General features: G+C 36.6%; 1 protein-coding gene across 6 annotated transcripts in view; it reads left to right on the forward strand.

Annotated features, from left to right (window-relative positions):
* The window catches only part of TANC2 (tetratricopeptide repeat, ankyrin repeat and coiled-coil containing 2), a 364,370-nt gene that overhangs the window by 24,224 nt on the left and 318,631 nt on the right, over nt 1-21,515 (forward strand). For all 6 annotated transcript variants that reach the window (XM_019981630.2, XM_019981634.2, XM_019981631.2 and 3 more), the window contains exon 2: nt 16,743-16,836. In XM_019981630.2, coding sequence (XP_019837189.1) covers nt 16,770-16,836 — 67 coding nt within the window. In that variant the 5' untranslated portion in view covers nt 16,743-16,769. The remainder of the gene's footprint in view (nt 1-16,742; nt 16,837-21,515) is intronic.

The following is a 21,515-nucleotide window of genomic DNA, read 5'->3' on the forward strand; positions in this document are numbered from 1 at the left end:
CATTGGTTACAGCTGGGTCATGTGGCTGTTGCAGGGAGTCTGGGAAGTTTGATATTTTAAGCATTACAGATGCCTTATCCAAAATTAGTGTTCTGTTCATAAGGAAGAAAGTGAGAATTTGAGGTAGGCCACTTTAGCAGTTGTTTGGTATGCAGTCACACAACTCTCCATTCCTTAAAGCAGCCTTGCAAATTAGATAGTGTGTTGTTTGTTGCAGAGTAGAAACTGGGAGTCACAGAGGCTAAGCAATTTTTTCAGAGTCATATAGATAGTAATTGATAGAGTCAGGGTATGAATATATGTGCATCTCTCTCCAGTGACCATGCTCCTTCCATTACATGAGCTCTTTATACTGTCCTTTTAGCAGTCTAAGTAAAGAGTTTGTACAAGTAGTATTTAAGATATCTTAATAAAATGTGATTTTTTTTTTTTTTTTAGGCTAGTTTGTTCCTGTTTAAAAAATTATAGTGAACACCACCAGAGGGTTTCTGATGCTTGATCTTCTGGATATGTAAAACCGATGAGATTCTTGTTATGTCAGAATCAAGATAAATTGTGAATGTTTTGAATAACTTTTTTGAGGTTCAGATAGAGAATTATCACGAGGACTTGGCCTGACTCTTCAAATTACCCTAGGCATAATGATATTTAAGAAGCTGGGGATTGTCAGAAAGTGAATCATTTCATGTTTTTTTTTTTCTTTTTCTTTTTTTTTTTTTTACTGAGTTCATTAGTGTTCTGTGACTTATAATCACCAAAACACCTAAATACTATTACAGTTGACCCTTGAACAACATGGGTTTGAACTGCACAGATCTACTTGTACTTGGATTTTTTTTTCCAATAGTAGATATACATTAGAAGTTGGTTGAATCTTTGGATGAGGAACTGTGGATACAGAGGAGCTACCTAGATGGAGGGCTGACTGTAAGTTATAGGTGGATTTTTGACTGCTCCGAAGTTGTTCAAGGGTCAGTTGTATTTCTTAGCATATCTGACCAAAAAACCTAATATGTCAAACCATAAAATGTCCCCAGTCTTATATTGATCAGTGTCCTCAAATTGGTGAAACAGTACCCATTTTGTTTTATATCCTTTAAATTTTTTATTTGCAAATATTGTTACTTGATATACCTGTTTGGGCTGCATCATTTTTCCCTTTGTAGTCTTACTGGGAACTACTTATTAAAATGTGTTTGTGTAACTTATAAAGATGTCAAAGAGCTTATAATAACATATGTATAGGTGGATATATGACAACAAGTAGAAATTGTTAATTGGGAGAAAAGCCTAAATTCTCTTCTTCTCCACTCTCCTCCTCTGCCAGAATTCAAGTCTCCTGGACCTCAAGATTTATAATTTGGTTGGGGAAGAAGGTTTGTCTTAAGAAATAGTGGGAATTTCCTTATCTTTCCCAGTGGGGAATCTTTGAATGTCAGAATAATTAAACTTATCCATTCACAAAGTATTTATTGAATTTTATATGCCAGACATGCTAAAGACATTTTAAAATGTTTTCTCATAGTATATAGGGAGGAAGTGATTACAGGCACAGGTTTGGGAGTTTGACAGGTCTGAGTTCACTTGTTTTGTTTGCTGGGTGTGTGATTTGTGGCAAGGTATTTGATCCCTGGAAGCCTCAGTTTTTTCATCCTATACGACTCATTTAATAGGATTTTGCGATGAATGCACCTGAAATGCTTAACCCAGTTTCTGGCTACTTGAGCATTTCAATAATTATCTGCTGAAGTGATGATGATGAAGATGTAGTAGGGAGTCAATACAGTGGAGGGAAAGTGAAGGTTTTTTTTGGGGGGGGGTGAGGTTTTTTTTGGGGGGGGACAGGAGACTAAAATGTAGGAACAAGAGAAATAACATGATTAGAAAAGCATATTAGGAAGATTGACATCCTCCGTGGTTTATATAGTCAAATCTCTACTAAATATAATCTTTTTGATTGACCCGTGGTATTTCTGCTTGATGAGAACAATAATTTTTCTTGAAAGTAAGGAACAACTCTGGGAAATCAGATTGCTTTGGTCTCAGAATGTCTTAGACTGGGCCTACTTTCTGGCTTTAATTGCCTTTTTGTAGATTTTCTTCAGCTTTCCTCATACTATACTTAACGCTTAAGCTTCCCCTGTACAATAATGAGGTATTTTTCTGGTTGTATGTTGAGAACAGCAATGGTGTTCATGTGTAAGAATGATTTTTGAAGTTTAAATGCAGTTGATGTACAGTGAGTTTGTGTATTAAGTTGTAGTAACAATTACTTTGGGTTGTAGCCCAAAATAGGCAAGTCAGGATTTGGGCGGAAAATACGGGAATATTTTTTAACGGTGTACAATTTGGGCTACATAACTGGGGCAAATATAATAAGACGATCCTCAATATGACTTAAATACCCCAGATTTACATGTGCAGCACTCAGGGGCAGCTCTGAAGTTCTTTTCAAAACACAAAGCCAGTGCAAGCTCCCACTTCTTCAGCATGCCCAGGAACTGAGCATAGAGGCAGAAGGAAGCAAGGCTCTCCACTTCCTTCACGACGGAGAAAAGAAGACATGGTTTTTATGTAAACTTTCCCTTGAAATTTATCTCAGAGAAGCTATGAAAAATTATTTTACTTATGCAAAAGTCTACTCTGGGAAGGTGACATTTTTTAAAACTTCGTTTCTTTGTCATGGCTGTGCTGGGTCTTCGTTGCTGTGTGTGGGCTGTCTCTAGTTGCGGCAAGTGGGGGCTAGTCTTAGTTGCCATGTGCAGGCTTCTCACTGCAGTGGTTTCTCTTGTGGTGGAGCACAGGCTGTAGGCACAGAGGCTTGAATAGTTTGTGGTGCACAGGCTTAGCTGCCCTGCCGCATGTGGAATCTTCCCAGACCAGGGATTGAGCTCATGTCCCCTGTGTCGGCAGACAGATTCCTGTCCACTGTACCACCAGGGAAGTGCATGGGACATTTTTAAAAGGAAGAAATAGACAGCTAGCGTAGGAAGCCTGTTATAAATCAGGAATTAAGGGGTTTAGAAAAGTGATGATCAGAAGATATGGGAAAAAATGATAATGGTTTATATCCCCAATTAATTCTGATTTTCCTTTGACACTTTATTGTTTATCGATCGCTTCGTAGGTGCCAGACTGTGCTAAGTGCTTTTTACTTGCTGTAGTTCCCTTAATTTCCACAACAGATGATTGGAAAGGTACTTTTCTATTACTAGGTACAATTTACAACGTGGGAAATTGAGGCTTTGAAAGGCTGGTTTGTTCATACTCACCCAACTAGTAACTGATGAGGGGAATGTCCCCCAAATTGCGGTTCTTGCCATTACACTATTATGTCTCTTACTTGTTTTATGTGATGATTCAGGATAGATATTGGGAAACGTGATTTCTATTACTGGTTCTGACTTGGCGAAAATTCTGGGAAAATTGAGCCATCTGCTTTGCATCTTCTTCTGAGCCTTCTTCTCATCAAACGTGGCCTCCCTTCTGGTATCTCTGCTTCCTGTGTCTGTCAGTTTCAGAAACCAGAGGCTGGTACTGGCATTATCCATAAATGTTTGAAACAGACAGCTGGAAATAGGGTAGAAGCCAAATAAAGGGATATATAGCATTTTTGAAATTTTGAAAATGATCCGATTCGATCAGTTTGTTTGACTGTGTCCATATTTCATAATGAAATCATGGAAAAGCTTGCCTTGACAGACAGATAACCTGATCAGAGTAGTTAATTTCTTATTACAACCAATCATCATTATTGTTATCCCTGCATTAACTGTTTTGGTCAACAAAAGTTACTGTTTTTGTGGGTAACTTATTTTGATCTCCTTAATGATAACATAGCTATTGTATTAATTGCTTTCAAGACTATGAGTTCATTGACAGTTTTGGGTTTTAGGTTATCATAGAGTCTGAGACCATCCAGTCATTGCTTGCAAAGTAAATTATTTCCCAATTAATGTATTGACATAGATGGATTCCTGTTGTTATAAGCCCTATTAGTGTTTTGTCACTGATAAGAATGTTTGATTACAGTGTCTTGTGTAAACTGTCCTAGAAACCATCCTTAGGTTCCCTGGTGGCTCAGACGGTAAAAGCATCTGCCTACAATGTGGGAGACCCGGTTTCGATCCCTGGGTCGGGAAGATCCCCTGGAGAAGGAAATGGCAACCCACTCCGGTGTTCTTGCCTGAAAAATCCCATGGATGGAGAAGCCTGGTGGGCTACAGTCTGTGGAGTCACAAAGAGTCGGACACGACTGAGTGACTTCACTTTCACTTTCATGAAGAGAGTGGGTTTTGTGATTGTATTTTTAAGATAGGGGATATGATGAGATAATGTTACTTACACTTTTTTCTTTATTTTTTAGCCCCTAAAAAATGGTCAGTAAGCCAGCAGCATAATTTTATGTTAATTCATTAGGATTATTTTCACCCACTATCTAAAAGGTGGGTAGATAAGCGTGTAAAGTTTTTTGTACTACTAGACATTTTGTGAATACCTCTATCACTGAGTTTTATAATAAGCCATTTATAAGGTTTCTTATTCACCTATGATACAGCTCTAAGTTTCTTGAGGGCAGAATAGTGGCACTATCCTAGTATCCAGCATTGTGCTGGGCACATATTAATAGACACTTAAGAAATGTTTTCTTAATCCTGTCAGTAATCTCTCCTTCTTGTAAATTCCATTACCTTTTGTATTTCTCTTGTGATACCTCACACTTTCTATTTTGCATTTTACTATGGTTCTCTTTTCCTTAATTCTGTTTACCAGACTGGATACTCCTTTTAGGCAGGAACTGTTCTTAACCTTTGAAAAATTTCCTTCTATTCAAGGCCCCTTATGCTCAGCTCATTCATAATAAATGTTGAATAAATAGTAGATCAAAAAACATTTTATTTAAATAATTTATTTCTAGGTTAAAATTTCTAGTAAAATTTATTACTAGGTTAAGATTGGAGGCAGTTTTGCCATCTGTATTTTTTGTGTTTTAGAAGCAGAGGAATCTTCTTAAGTGCAAGAATATAATTTGTAAAGAATTTTAGCTAACCTCTGTTACTGAAATAAAAGTTTTTGCTGCGTGTGTATGTGTTTTGGTTGTTTCTTGATGTTATTTATAAGAATGCTTAGTGCCTAAACTTTGTCTCTAAAATAGCAGTGTAATTTTAACTTCACAGGCAAGCTGGACTGGTTCATTATATGGTTTGGAGAAACCAAGGGAAAGCAAATGATGCAGGAAGTGGTAGTGGCAGTTCTGTAAATACTCCACTTTTCACTTGACCTTTTACTGACCTGATGACAAAACACTTCGGTAAAGTAACTTTGAACTATTTTATTAGAAAATGGGTGTATTAAGAAGGATCTAAACTTAAAAATGGGCTTCCCTAATAGCTCAGTTGGTAAAGAATCTGCCTGCAATGCAGGAGACTCTGGTTCAATTCCTGGGTCAGGAAGATCCGCTAGAGAAGGGATAGGCTACCTTCTCCAACATTCTTGGGCTTCCCTGTGATTCAGCTGGTTAAGAGTCTGCCTGCAATGTGGAGACCTGGGTTTGATTTCACATTCCAGACATCCTGGAATGTGAAGTCAATTGGGCCTTAGAAAACATCACTATGAACAAAGCTAGTGGAGGTGATGGAATTCCAGTTGAGCTTTTTCAAATCCTGAAAGATGATGCTGTGAAAGTACTGCGCTCAATATGCCAGCAAATTTGAAATACTCAGCAGTGGCCACAGGACTGGGAAAGTTTTAATTCCAATCCCAAAGAAAGGCAATGCTAAAGAATGCTCAAACTACCACACAATTGCACTCATCTCACATGCTAGTAAAGTAATGCTCAAAATTCTCCAAGCCAGGCTTCAGCAATATGTGAACCATGAACTTCCTGATGTTCAAGCTGGTTTTAGAAAAGGCAGAGGAACTAGAGATCAAATTGCCAATATCCTCTGGATCATGGAAAAAGCAAGAGAGTTCCAGAAAAACATCTATTTCTGCTTTATTGACTATGCCAAAGCCTTTGACTGCGTGGATCACAATAAACTGTGGAAAATTCTGAAAGAGATGGGAATACCAGACCACCTGACCTGCCTCTTGAGAAACCTATACGCAGGTCAGGAAGCAACAGTTAGAACTGGACATGGAACAACAGACTGGTTCCAAATAGGAAAAGGAGTGTGTCAAGGCTGTATATTGTCACCCTGCTTATTTAATTTATATGCAGAGTACATCATTAGAAACGCTGGGCTGGAAGAAGCACAAGCTGGAATCAAGATTACTGGGAGAAATATCAGAAACCTCAGATATGCAGATAACACCATGCTTATGGCAGAAAGTGAAGTGGAACTAAAAAGCCTCTTGATGAATGTGAAAGAGGAGAGTGAAAAAGTTGGCTTAAAGCTCAACATTCAGAAATTAAGATCATGGCATCCGGTCCCATCACTTTATGGGAAATAGATGGGGAAACAGTGGACACAGTGGCTGACTTTATTTTTCTGGGCTCCAAAATCACTGCAGATGGTGACTGCAGCCATGAAATTAAAAGACGCTTACTCCTTAGAAGGAAAGTTATGAGCAATTTAGATAGCATATTAAAAAGTAGAGACATTACTTTGCCCACAAAGGCCCGTCTAGTCAAGGCTATGGTTTTTCCAGTGGTCATGTATGGATGTGAGAGTTGGACTGTGAAGAAAGCTGAGTGCTGAAGAATTGATGCTTTTGAACTGTGGTGTTGGAGAAGACTCTTGAGAGTCCCTTGGACTGCAAGGAGATCCAACCAGTCCATTCTGAAGGAGATCAGCCCTGGGATTTCTTTGGAAGGAATGATGGTAAAGCTGAAACTCCAATACTTTGGCCACCTCATGCGAAGAGTTACTCATTGGAAAAGACTCTGATGCTGGGAGGGATTGGGGGCAGGAGGAGAAGGGGACTACGGAGGATGAGATGGCTGGATGGCATGACCGACTCGATGGATGTGAGTTTGAGTGAACTCTGGGAGTTGGTGATGGACAGGGAGGCCTGGCGTGCTGCGACTCATGGGGTTGCAAAGAGTTGGACACGACTGAGCGACTGAACTGAACTGAAATAATATCTAGTACAGGTCAGTACAGCTCATAGTTTTTAAAATTGTAAGTCTATACTGAATGTATTGCTCTGTGACTTGCTTTTTTGCACTTAAAGCTTGGAGGGTTTTAACCTTAGAATAGATGTACTGCATACCATTTAAACTATACATAGTGTTCCATCATTCATAGTATTTCATATGAATACTATGAAATTTGATCATTTCCCTTTTAATGGGTCATCCCTTCCCTTCGGTCTCCCTCATTCTCTTTTTTAAAAAAATTAGTAAGCTTTATGTTTTAGAGCAGTTTTGGATTCACAGCAGAATTGAGAAAGTGCAGAGTTCCTGTGTACCCCTATCCCCACATACATACAACCTTCCCCGTAGTCGATATCCTGCATTTCTGATGAACCTACGTTGACACATCATCATCACCCAAAGTCCATGGTTTATATTAGGGTTCATCCTTGTATATATTCTGTGTGTTTTGACAAGTGTATAATGACATATATCTACCATTATAATATCTTACAGAATAGTTTCACTGCCCTAAAAATCCTCTACTCTGCCTGTTCATCCCTCCCTCCCCTTCAGCTCCAAGCAGCCACTGTTTTTAGTATTCATAGCTTTGCCTTTTGCAGAATGTCATGCGGTTGGAATATTACAGTATGTAGTCTTTTTAGATTGGCTGCTTTCAGTTTTTTAATATGCACTTAAGTTTCCTCTATATCTTCTCATAACTTGATAGCTCACTTCTTTTTCGTGTTGGATGATTATCCAATACCTGGATACTATAGTTTATTTATTCGCTGACCTGCTTAAGGACATCTTGGTTGTTTCCAAGTGTGGATAGTTATAAATAAAGCTGCTATAAACTCCCACGTTGTCCTTTACTTTTCATATGCTGCTAGAGGGAGCATCCTCGTGTGGCCATCACAGTAAGATGATTGAGCGTAAGATGGAGCCTATTATCAGTTTCTCCTCTTGCTTGAGAAGCTAATTGCCCTGCATTCATTCCTGTGCCCTCAAATATTGAATGAGATTGCATAATTTGAAGCTCTTCAGTGCAGTTCAGAATTGATATGTTAGGGAAATTATCAGAGTTTATCTGTGGACAGAACTCAGGTAATTCTGTTCAGTTCAAGACTTCTCTGGATATAACTTGTTCAAAAAAGTTCTAGAAGACATTTTATGATTGTTGTATATTGTAGTGGATATTCGAGATTTCCCTTAGTCCTTCCATCTCTATGTTTTCACTCTTTTATCTTTGATTATGTACTTCCAAAGTTATTTCATGGAATGTGTCTGAGGTATTTCGCAATTTACCTATTCAATGGAAAGCCATTCTTGATAATATACTGGTCATTCTACATGCCTTTCAGAGATGAAAAACATGCAGCTTCCAGATAGTGGGCAAATGATTCTTCTTTCTTGTATTGATTTTGTCCTTTTATTGTTTATCTTTTTTTTAATGTAGAGTTTTTCAAAGTTCCAGTTTATGCAGCTGGATTTATTTTTTTAACTAGTATTCCCATGGTTCACATTATTGCATCTGTCATTGGTTATTTCCTTTTCCCGTTATAGTTACGTGCATACTCTTTTGAGCTCTTCTGTCCTCTCTTTCTCTTTTAGATTACTTATGAGTCCCTTTTTTGGAACCTGTTAGGCCTTTAAACAAATATTTGCTAAATGCTTTTTATGTACCAGCTTCTGTGTCAGGTGCTAGGTTTTCACTGGTGACCTTGCTGATGCGGAAAAGTTAAAGGGAATACTGTGATTATTTAGCCCAAATGGTACAGATGTGCTTAGGAGTTAATTATATTATTATATAAATATTTAAATGAAGGAGGCCTATTGTGCTCCTTTTTGAGTAACAGTAAGAAAAGGGCTTTAAGTGTGCAGGAGGGGTGAACATTGAAAATGAAAATTGATTGCCCACTAATAAAATAGTTCAAAAATGTATGAGATATATAGGATATTGAGCATCCAGCCTTGATGGAACATTAGGATGAGAATAGTCATTACTTCCTGAACTGTTCAGACCAGGTGTCACAAACATAAAAGCTTAGGGGCCATGTAGATAACATAAGGTCTGAATCAGTTATAAGACAGTTAGAAATGATTGGGATTCTATGAATGTTATTTGTTATTCTCCTGCCAGAGATTCACTTGCCAGGAATTTATTTGATTTCTCCTAGAGAGTTAACAGTAAAAAAGAAAAAATTGGATCTAAAACTTGGAAAAGTAGAGTGAAATTTAGCCATATATTACTGTCATAAATCCAATTAGATCAAACTGTCATTTTCCACTTAGCTTCAATTTTGTAGTTTCTATATTAATATTTTATTACAATAAATTTTCTAGTGGTGTGTTAACTTAAAGTCATTTTTATCAAAATGTAGCAATGAGATGGATAATTAGCCTTAAATAAGTATTTTATGTTTCATTATATTCTTTATACATTTTAGTCAATTTTTATAAAATGTTTTAGGACTAGCAAAGACAAAAAACCTCTGTACTTCAAAAAGTGATTATAATTATAATTAATTTCATTCATCAGTTTTTCTTAACTTTAGAATGTTGTCTTGGTTTATTTTTAGGTATAAAATTTTTACTCTTTTGACTCCTAGTTTTAGTAAATTTTAAGTAGTAATTTTTCTTCTAATAATAATCTGTATCTATATGTTTGTTTTCCTTTTGCAGCTTTGAAGAACTGTACATAGTAGTAAGGTCTGAGTTAGGCAAAAGTTGAATTATGACTAGAATTTCTTGGTTTTTCTTCAGATAAAAATTTGAACTTGCCCAGAATTCGTATACCCTTCTCTGACACACAGTCACCTTAGTCTTTATTCCAGTTAGTTCATAACCGGTTTTTGTCTATTGAGATTATATTAGTCCCTTTACCAAGTTAATAATCTAATGAATCAAGTCTTTGCTCAATTTTTCATTGATTTATTTACTAATTTAAGAAGTGTTGAAAGCCTACTATGAGCTGGGCATTGAGTATAAAAAGGGTAAGATGAGGTTGCTCTATGTGGGTTTGCTTTCAACAGTGACATACCAGCTGAAGAAATTAATTGATTAATTCATTAAGTATTTGATATCTACTGTTTACCAGGTATTATTCTCCAGTTAGATAGCATATTCAAAAGCAGAGACATTACTTTGTCAACAAAGGTTCGTCTAGTCAAGGCTATGGTTTTTCCTGTGGTCATGTATGGATGTGAGAGTTGGACTGTGAAGAAGGCTGAGCGCTGAAGAATTGATGCTTTTGAACTGTGGTGTTGGAGAAGACTCTTGAGAGTCCCTTGGACTGCAAGGAGATCCAACCAGTCCATTCTGCAGGAGATCAGCCCTGGGATTTCTTTGGAAGGAATGATGGTAAAGCTGAAACTCCAATACTTTGGCCACCTCATGCAACGAGTTGACTCACTGGAAAAGACTGATGCTGGGAGGGATTGGGGGCAAGAGGAGAAGGGGACGACGGAAGATGAGATGGCTGGATGGCATCACTGACTCGATGGATGTGAGTCTGAGTGAACTCCGGGAGTTGGTGATGGACAGGGAGGCCTGGTGTGCTGCGATTCATGGGGTCGCAAGGAGTTGGACACGACTGAGCAACTGATCTGATCTGATCTGATCTGATTCTCCAGTTATGGGCTTATCACAGTGAGTTAAATAAGCAGCTTTCATGACCTCTTGAAGATTATATTCTAGTAGGGGAACTGATAATAAACAGGTTATAATATATCATTTAGAGATAAATATTTGAAGAAAAATAAAGACTAGAAAGAGATGGATGAGAGCTTTGGCGCATACATCATTACACCCAGTTGCTCCCCTTGAGTTAAAGGAGGTGGTCTTTTGTAGCCCTGTACTAATGAGTCATTGGTGGCTCTCATCAGTACTGAGCAGTTCTCTGCCAGTAACTCCTGAGGATATGGATGTGCTGATCCTATAATGAGGATCAGGGTGGGACATCATGGTGTCCACTAAAGCAGGATCTTTTTTCTCCCCCCGCCCCCAAATAAGTTGTATCAAAATGTTTCTTTATGCGTTGGCAAAGACTAACACCAATCTGTAACAGTACTTAATTTTTTTTTTTTGCTAGAGTAAGGTAAAATATGTTGACGTATATAGTAGTGCCACAAAAAAAATAAACATTTTAAAAACAAGAACCAAATGGAATACTACTTATGGAATTTTTAATTTGGATCATTGTATTTAGAAATTTTGTTTCAGCTCTTTTAAACAGACTTATTAAGTGTTTCTTATTTAAGAAGAGATGCTGAGGAGGACAGCTCGTGTTTGAACATCAAATATGGCCTTAAGCATTTATTAGCAGTGTAACTGTGAGCATGCGATTTCACTTTTCTTTATTTCAGCTTCCTTTTAAAAATGAAGCATATACTACCTGTGTTAAGGAGGTTTTGATGAGGACTAAATCAGATCATATATATATAATATTTTGCATAATATATATTTTCTGACTTGTAACACACAGAAAATCTGATACATAATGTTCTCTTCTAAGAAAATTTTAAGAGTTATAAAACTTACTATTCAAATTTCATAGTATGTTTTAAAACATGAAGTATATTTTTTATATACCCCAACATACGATTTTTTCAAGTCTTTCAAATATTAGTGAAGTAAGTACCTATCAAGCTTAGAACTTCTTGCTGAGTCTCAGATAGTCTTTTAAAGTAAGATTAGAAGGGAAAAAACCCTAAAGATTGACTCTCAAGATGAATATGTAAAAGGAATATTTCATAAGTGCTTTAATATTTTTAGGATTCATCACCATATTTATTTTTACTGATAAAAAGAATAAGTTATTTGTTAGTGTTCACTTTAAATCTTTGTTTTATATGGTATCTAATGACCTTGATAAATTCATGTATTAATCTAATAGTTTATAAATTCTTTTAGATTGTCTAAGCAAATCATACTGTTCGTGAAAGGGGCATTTTTGTTTCTTCTCCATTTTTATACTTTCTGTTTCATGTTTTTTTTACTGACTAAAGACCTCTAGGACCATGTTAAGTGCAAGTGGTGATAATAAGTGGTCATATTCTTCAGTCTTGGGGAATGTTTGGAGTCATTCACCATTACATATGATGTTTGCTGTAGGCTATTAAAAAGATACACTGTGTAGTATTAAAGAACTTTTCTTTATTTCTAATTTTGTATAAGTTTTAAAAAAATCATGAACAAGTATTAAATTTTATCAGTTGCTTTTGTTTCACTGATAAATTATTGATAAAATTGATTAAATTATTGATTATATGGTTTATTTCTCTTTTTACATGGTTAATTGATTTCCATGTGTTAAATCACTTTTGCATTTCTGAATTAAACCTCCACTTCATCCTGATCTATATATTGGTATGTTTGATTTTACCAGTATTTTGTTTAGAATTTTTGTATCTATAGCAAAAGAGAGGTATGTAATATTTCTTTCTTATAGCAATCTTTTTGGCTTTTGTTAGGAAGCTTCTGCTATCTTTAGAAAACATGTTTGGAAATACTCCCAATTTTTCTACTGTCTGGGACAGTTTGTGTAAAATTGGTATTATTGCTTCTTTAAATTGTTGAAATCATCTGGTCCTAGAGTTTCTTTTGTGGGAATGTGTTTTTACTTCACTAAAAAAGTTCAGATTCATAGACTATTTAGCATAGTTTTACATTTAACACATGTATACCCACCGCTTAGAATCTTGTGTTCGCATATTGCTATAATTGCTCTATTATATGTGTGCCTTCCTTCCTTCATCCATCGTTTTGTCTTATTTTTTAATGCATTTCAAAGTAATTGGATATATCAGTATGCTTTCCTCTAAATATTGAAGCATGAATATCATTAAGTAAGGTTCAGTATTTTTTTTTATATTAAGTAAATTTATATGGAATATAATCCATAAATTTGGTGTGAACATTGACTTAGTTTTGACAAATATATGCATTTGTGTATCCCAAGCTCCCTCAAGATACGAAATATTACTATCACTGAAGAGTTTACTCATGCCTTTTCTTAGTGAATTCTCATATCTGCCGTAGGAGCCAACCGTTCTGATTTTGTAATTCTAATTTTTTCTTACCATATTCTTGCATACGTTTTAATGTAAGATGTTTTTACTCAGTGTAATATAGAGATTGATCTGTGTTGTTGAATGTATGAATAGTTCATACCTTTTAATTGCTGAGTAGTATTCCACTGTAAGAAAATATCATAGTTTATCCATTTTCCTGTTGTTGGACATCTGTGTTAGATTTTGGCTGTTATTAAATCTGCTCTGAAAATTGTACTAGTCTCTTTTAAGCACCTGTGTTTTCATTTCTTCTGGGTAAATATGTAAAGGGTGGAGTCATATGTTAGGTTTATGCTTTGTTTTAAAATAAACTCTCCAAAGCACATTGTACCATTTTACTCCTGAAATGGTGTTTTAAGAATTTCAGTTGTCCGCCATCCTGGTCAATATTTGATATCATCAGACTTCACAGAATTGGTTCTTATGGTGGGAATATAGTGGTAGCTCACTGTAATTTGTACTTGCCCAATGACAGATGATGTTATGCTTTTTAATAAGTGTGTTAAAGAGAAGTCTATCTTTTTTTAAAAAGTGTCTATTCAAATCTTTCACCCTGTTAAAAATTGTCTCTTTATAATTGAATTATAGATGTTTTTAATATATTTAGGAGATATATTTATGTTTATGTTAGCTATGTTTTGTTAGATGTTAGATATGTTTTGTACATAATTTCTCCCAGTTGGTGACTTGCCTATTCATTTTCTTAATGGTATTTTTGATGAGCAGATTTTTTTTTAAATTTTAATGAAATTTTATGGTTATTGGTTTCTGTGTCTAAGATTCCTTTGCCTTCTAAATAATGAAGATATTTCTCCTGTGTTTTCTTCTGAAAGCCTTATGATTTCAGCATTTATGTGATGTTTGATTTACTTTGAATTAACTTTCATGTATAGTGTGTGAGACACAGATCAAGGTTAATTTTTTAAAAATAGATATCTATTTGTTCCAGCACAATTTGTTGAAAAGACTTTGCTTTACCCATGAATGATTGTTGAAAGCGGATGACGGTGTCAGTATAGGTCTTCTTCTGGATTACCTATTGTGTGCCATTGATCTGTTCGATGAGTCTTAGGCCAGTACTGTACTGTCACAGTTACTGGGTCTTGTAAGTGCTTCAGCTTTTTGTTAGTTTTCAAGATTGCTTTGGATGTTCTAGGCTTTTTGCATTACCATATGCATTTTTAGAATCAGCTTCTCAGGTTCCACATACACAGAAAATGCCTGCTGGAATTTGGCTGAGATTGTATTGTTTCTTTAGAACAATATATGGAGAATTTATATTTTAAAGATATTGAACCTTCCATTCTATGAACATAGGATACAGACGTACTGTATTTTACTACACTTTGCTTTATTGTGCTTTGCAGTTACTGTGTTTTGTTTTGTTTGACAAAATTGAAAATTTGTGGCGACCCTGAGCCAAGCAAGTCTGTTTGTACCATTTTTGCAACACTATTTGTTCACTTCATATCTCTGTCACATTTTAGTAATTCTTGCAATGTTGCAAATGTTTTCATTTTTTATTATATTTATTCTGATGATCTGTGATCAATGATCTTTTTAAAATTGAGGTTACAGTATTAGTTTCAGGTATACAGCATAAAGATTCAATAATTTAAAGATTATACTGCATTAAAACTTCTTACAAGACAATGATTATAATTCTGTATGTTATGTAATATCTTGCTTATCTATTTTATGCCCAGTAGTTTGTAGCATATCCCTTATTTGCTTCTCCCATTTGGTAATGCTAATTTATTTTCTATATGTGGTCTATATGTGATGGGATATCTTTTCTCATTTTATATTTAACCTTTATGTGCCCATAGTCTTTTAGTAGAGTATTTAACAGAATAACAACATAATTTGAGTTTAAAGCTACCATCTCACTGTTTCATATTTTATCCACACTTACTATGCTTTTTCTCTCACTTCTTACCTTTGGTTCAGTCATATATGTTAATTATTCTCTCTATTCCACTCCTGACGTTTTTGTTTTTGTTGTTATGCATTGAAAAATCTCTGTGGGATTCCCAGGTGGTACATTGGCATAGAAATACCTGCCAGTGTAGGAGGTGCAAGAAATGTGAGTTTGATCCCTAGGTCGAGAAGATCCCTTGGAGAAGGAAATGGCAACCTACTCCAGTATTCCTGCCTGGAAAATTCCATGAGCAGAGAAGCCTGGTGGGCTACAGTCCATGGGGTCACAAAGTGTTGGACATGACTAAGCACCCACACTCATCATATATTTTAAGCTTAACAAGTTATTAATGTAATTTTTTAAACAATTCTTGTTCATTTATATTTGCCAATATACTTACCTTTTTGTGGCTCTTCCTTCTGTGTTTTTCTAGCTCTCATTTTCCTTCTCTTGGAAGAACTCTGTTTTCGTATTTCTTTTACTGATAAATTCTTTTTGTTCTGAATCACCTTTATTTTAATTTTCAGAATATTTTAAACTGTTCATAGATTTCTTGATTGACACCTCTTTTCCTTCAAAAAATTTAAGAAGTCATTCCATTTTCTGTGTCATTCATCATTGCTGTTGAAAGTTTCCTCTCAGTCTACTGATTGTTGCTTCTTTCAGTGTGTTTATTTTTTCCCCTAGCTGTTTAAAGATGTGGCTTTACATCTTATCAGTATTAGGAAATTCTTGATTATTATCACTTAATATATTGCTTCTTTCTTATTTTCTCCTTTCTTCTGGGATTTTAATGATATGTATATTAGAGTCTTTCAAAGGATTCCATATGCCTCTCATACTCTTCCATATTTTTCAGCCTTTAATTTCTGTGTGCTTTAGTTTGGAAATTTGCTGTTAACCTCTGTTCTAAATTCACATTTGCTCTGTTCAGTCTGCTGCAGGTTTCACGTACTGACACTTGGGAAATTTTGCTGTTAAGAGCAAGCATAAAGGAGCAGTAATTGGACCATGTGGGAATAAAGAGAGGGGCTTACTTATTGGCTTTTGGTTGGGACATACTAGCATGTTTATGTTATGACTGGAGTGATTCTGTAGAGAGAAAAAAATGAAAGCTGTGTGAGAGAGAAAAGAAAGATGATTTTTAGATGAAAGTTCTGAACAAGGTGAGAGAGGACATAGCAAAATTAAGGAGTTTTCTTTTGATGGGAGTGGGACATACAGAGGTTGGTATTAATAGCATATGTGTACTGATGTACTCATGTATCAGTAGTCTTGTGAGATGAAGTTCTTGCTTGACCAGTGGAAAATACACAGCTGCTGTGAGTTCTGGACTCTTACACGTTGGGTGTGTGTTTTGGGGAAAATGTCCAAGAAATGGAGAGTCTTGTGGTAACTGTATTTATAGCTACCTAATTGTTTTCTGTTTCTGTGTACCCTCAGTGATATCTGCCTTTGTCTCTTAGGGTACTCAAGTATTATACTTTAAAGGGAATACCTAAATGTCTAATTAAATTAAATAAGCATTTCTGTCATATAGTTAAAATTTCTGTATTATATATGTAAACAGAGTGGTTAATTCCTGATAGCACATTTAAAATGAATTCTTAATAGTATTTGGATAGCAAACCAAGTTTTCTAACATATTTTCCCACATTTTCTTTTGTAGTTTTGTGAGTCCTAGAATAGTACAACCATGTTTCGGAATAGTCTCAAGATGCTTCTTACTGGAGGAAAATCAAGTCGTAAGAACAGATCAAGTGGTGAGTAACTCTGCTTCATTTATTTTGTGTTATGATTTGGAAAAGAAAGTTCTCTTAGGGATCTGAATTAATGCTACCACAGTTCATATATTTTATTAAATGGCTTATTTATTTTGGAAAAAGTTTACATTCCTATAGGTCGACATATTCTTTATTAAGAAGAATACTTGAACACTCATCAGGAATAGTCAGGTAAATGAAGAGTCTGTGAAGGAAAAATGCTTATTTCAGATATATGAGAGTGTAGTGTTTCTATGTAGTACATATTAAATACCTTCCAGACTTAAATTTACTTTAAGAATTAACCTGTAAAATTATTTCAGTCCCAGATACTCTTTGGGGAATGAGACTAAAAATAATAGAGATAGTCCTCAAAGGGTTATACAAAAAATGATATGTAAATTGGACATTTTTACAATCATTAAAAGATATTTTTTAAAAAAGTGTGTAATTCTTAGACTTTTAAGGTAAAAACAAACCAAACCTGTATAGATGGTTTTTTGGGAGAAATCTTGAAGATTAATACACTACATAGTGGAGAGTGAAAAAGTTGGCTTAAAGCTCAACATTCAGAAAATGAAGATCATGGCATCCGGTCCCATCACTTCATGGGAAATAGATGGGGAAACAGTGGAAACAGTGTCAGACTTTATTTTTCTGGGCTCCAAAATCACTACAGATGGTGACTGTAGCCATGAAATTAAAAGACGCTTACTCCTTGGAAGGAAAGTTATGACCAACCTAGATAGCATATTCAAAAGCAGAGACATTACTTTGCCAACAAAGGTCCATCTAATCAAGGCTATGGTTTTTCCTGTGGTCATGTATGGATGTGAGAGTTGGACTGTGAAGAAGGCTGAGCACCAAAGAAATGATGCTTTTGAACTGTGGTGTTGGAGAAGACTCTTGAGAGTCCCTTGGACTGCAAGGAGATCCAACCAGTCCATTCTGAAGGAGATCAGCCCTGGGATTTCTTTGGAAGGAATGATGCTAAAGCTGAAACTCCAGTACTTTGGCCACCTCATGTGAAGAGTTGACTCATTGGAAAAGACTCTGATGCTGGGAGGGATTGGGGGCAGGAGGAGAAGGGGACGACAGAGGATGAGATGGCTGGATGGCATCACTGACTCGATGGACGTGAGTCTGAGTGAACTCCGGGAGTTGGTGATGGACAGGAAGGCCTGGCGTGCTGCGATTCATGGGGTTGCAAAGAGTCGGACATGACTGAACGACTGATCTGATCTGATCTGATTTGTTTTCTACAAATGGATTGTTGATTTTTATCATATTTTCTTTCATTGACATGTAGCTATTTACAGCATTGTGTTAGTTTCAAGTGTACAACAGCAAGTCAGTATTTTTGCAGATTATATCTCATTTATAGGTTATTATAAGAAAATGGTATAATTCTCTGTTTAGTTCAGTTTGGTCACTCAGTCATGTCCGACTCTTTGCGACCCCATGAACCGCAAAACACCAGGCCTCGCTGTCCATCACCAACTCCACCCAAACCCATGTCCGTTGAGTCGGTGATGCCATCCAACCATCTCATCCTTTTTTGTCCCCTTCTCCTCCTGCCCTCAATCTTTCCCAGCATCAGGGTCTTTTCAAATGAGTCAGCTCTTCTTATCAGGTAGCCAAAGTATTGGAGTTTCAGATTCAACATCAGTCCTTCCAGTGAACACCCATGACTGATCTCCTTTAGGATGGCCTGGTTGAATCTCCTTGCAGTCCAAGGGACTCTCAAGAGTCTTCTCCAATACCATAGTTCAAAAGCATCAATTCTTCGGTGCTCAGCCTTCTTTATAGTCCAACTCTCACATCCGTACATGACCACTGGAAAAACCATAGCCTTGATTAGATGGACCTTTGTTGGCAAAGTAATGTCTCTGCTTTTGAATATGCTGTCTAGGTTGGTCATAACTTTCCTTCCAGGGAGCAAGCGTCTTTTAATTTCATGGCTGCAATCACCATCTGCAGTGATTTTGGAGCCCTCCCAAAAAATAAAGTCAGCCACTGTGTCCACTGTTTCCCCATCTATTTGCCATGAAGTGATGGGACTGGATGCCATGATCTTCATTTTCTGAATGTTGATCTTTAAGCCAACTTTTTCACTCTTCTCTTTCACTTTAATCAATAGCCTCTTTAGTTCTTCTTGACTTTCTGCCATAAGAGTGGTGTCATCTGCATATCTGAGGTTATTGATATTTCTCCCAGCAGTCTTGATTCTAGCTTGTGCTTCCTCCAGCCCAGTGTTTTTCATGATGTACTCTGCATATAAGTTAAATAAGCAGGGTGACAATATACAGCCTTGATGTACTCCTTTTCCTATTTGGAACCAGTCTGTTGTTCCATGTCCAGTTCTAACTGTTGCTTCCTGACCTGTATACAGGTTTCTTAAGAGGCAAGTCAAGTGATCTGGTATTCCCATCTCTTAAAGAATTTTCCATAGTTTATTGTGATCCACACAGTCAAAGGCTTTGGCATAGTCAATAAAGCAGAAATAGATGTTTTTCTGGAACTCTCTTGCTTTTTCCATGATTCAGCGGATGTTGGCAATTTGATCTCTGGTTCCTCTGCCTTTTCTAAAACCAGCTTGAACATCAGGAAGTTCACGGTTCACATATTGCTGAAGCCTGGCTTGGAGAATTTTGAGCATTACTTTACTAGCATGTGAGATGAGTGCAATTGTGCAGTAGTTGAGCACTCTTTGGCATTGCCTTTCTTTGGGATTGGAATGAAAACTGACCTTTTCCAGTCCTGTGGCCACTGCTGAGTATTCCAAATTTGCTGGCATATTGAGTGCAGCACTTTCACAGCATCATCTTTCAGGATTTGAAATAGCTCAACTGGAATTCCATCACTTCTACTCACTTTGTTCATAGTGATACTTTCTAAGGCCTACTTGACTTCACATTCCAGGATGTCTGGCTCTAGATGAGTGATCACACCTTCGTGATTATCTGGGTCATGAAGATCTTTTTTGTACAGTTCTTCTGTGTATTCTTGCCACCTCTTCTTTATATCTTCTGCTTCTGTTAGGTCCCTACCATTTCTGTCCTTTAATGACCCCATCTTTGCATGAAATGTTCCCTTGGTATCTAATTTTCTTGAAGAGATCTCTAGTCTTTCCCATTCTGTTGTTTTCCTCTATTTCTTTGCACTGATCCCTGAGGAAGGCTTTCTTATCTCTCCTTGCTATTCTTTGGAACTCTGCATTCAAATGGGTATATCTTTCCTTTTCTCCTTTGCTTTTCGCTTTCCTTTTTTTCACAGCTATTTGTAAGGCCTCTTCAGACAGCCATTTTGCTTTTTTGCATTTCTTTTCCATGGGGATGGTCTTGATTCCTGTCTCCTGTGCAATGTCATGAACCTCCGTTCATAGTTCATCAGGCACTCTATCAGATCTAGTCCCTTAAATCTATTTGTCACTTCCACTGTATAGTCATAAGGGATTTTATTTAGGTCATACCTGAATGGTCTAGTGGTTTTCTCCACTTTCTTCAATTTCAGTCTGAATTTGGCAATAAGGAGTTCATGATCTGAGCCACAGTCCGCTCCTGGTCTTGTTTTTGCTTACTGTATGGAGCTTCTCCATCTTTGGCTGCAAAGAATATAATCAATCTGATTTCAGTGTCAACCATCTGGTGATGTCCATGTGTAGAGTCTTCTCTTGTGTTGTTGGAAGAGGGTGTTTGCCAAGACCAGTGCATTCTCTTGGCAGAACTCTACTAGCCTTTGCCCTGCTTCATTCTGTATTCCAAGGGCAAATTTGCCTGTTACTCCAGGTGTTTCTTGACTTCCTACTTTTGCATTCCAGTCCCCTATAATGAAAAGGACATCTCTTTTGGGTGTTAGTTCTAGAAGGTCTTGTAGGTCTTCATGGAACCATTCAACTTCAGCTTCTTCAGCATTACTGGTCAGGGCCTAGCCTTGGATTACCGTGATATTGAATGGTTTGCCTTGGAAACATACAGAAATCATTCTGTCATTTTTGAGATTGCATCCAAGTACTGCATTTCAGACTCTTTTGTTGACTATGATGGCTACTCCATTTCTTCTAAGGGATTCCTGCCCACGGTAGTAGATATAATGGTCATCTGGGTTAAATTCACCCATTCCAGTCCAGTAAATCCTTCTTTCTATTATATTCTTTTAAGCTTTTCTGTTTCCTATTTTTATGCATTTCACAAGTTTTCGTGGGTGGTATGGGTTTCCCTGGTGGCTCAGTCTTAAAGAATCTGCCTGCAGTGCAGTTGACACAGAAAACTGAGGTTTGATCCCTGGGTCAGATCCTCTGGAGAAGGAAATGGCAGCCACTTTGGTATTCTTGCCCGGAATATCCCACGGACAGAGGAGCCTGGCAGGCTACTATCCATAAGATCGCAAAGAGTTGGACACAACTGAAGTGACTTAGCATAGCATTGTTCGTATATTCTTTATCATTCTCTTCAAAATATCTTTTAGCACTGCTTGTAATTTCTTCTTGACCCATAGGTATTTAAAGTATAATTGTTTATTTCCAAATAGTTGATGATTTCCTCGTCATCTTATTATTAACTTAGCTAATTGTACTCTTATCAGAGAAGCTATCCTGTATTATTTTACTGTTTTTATATTTATTGAGGTTTTCCTTATAGCTTTGCATACAGTCAGTTTTGTCTGATGTTCTTGATGAA

The sequence above is a fragment of the Bos indicus genome, chromosome 19 (assembly GCF_029378745.1).
Source record: "Bos indicus isolate NIAB-ARS_2022 breed Sahiwal x Tharparkar chromosome 19, NIAB-ARS_B.indTharparkar_mat_pri_1.0, whole genome shotgun sequence".
Lineage (NCBI taxonomy): Eukaryota > Metazoa > Chordata > Mammalia > Artiodactyla > Bovidae > Bos > Bos indicus.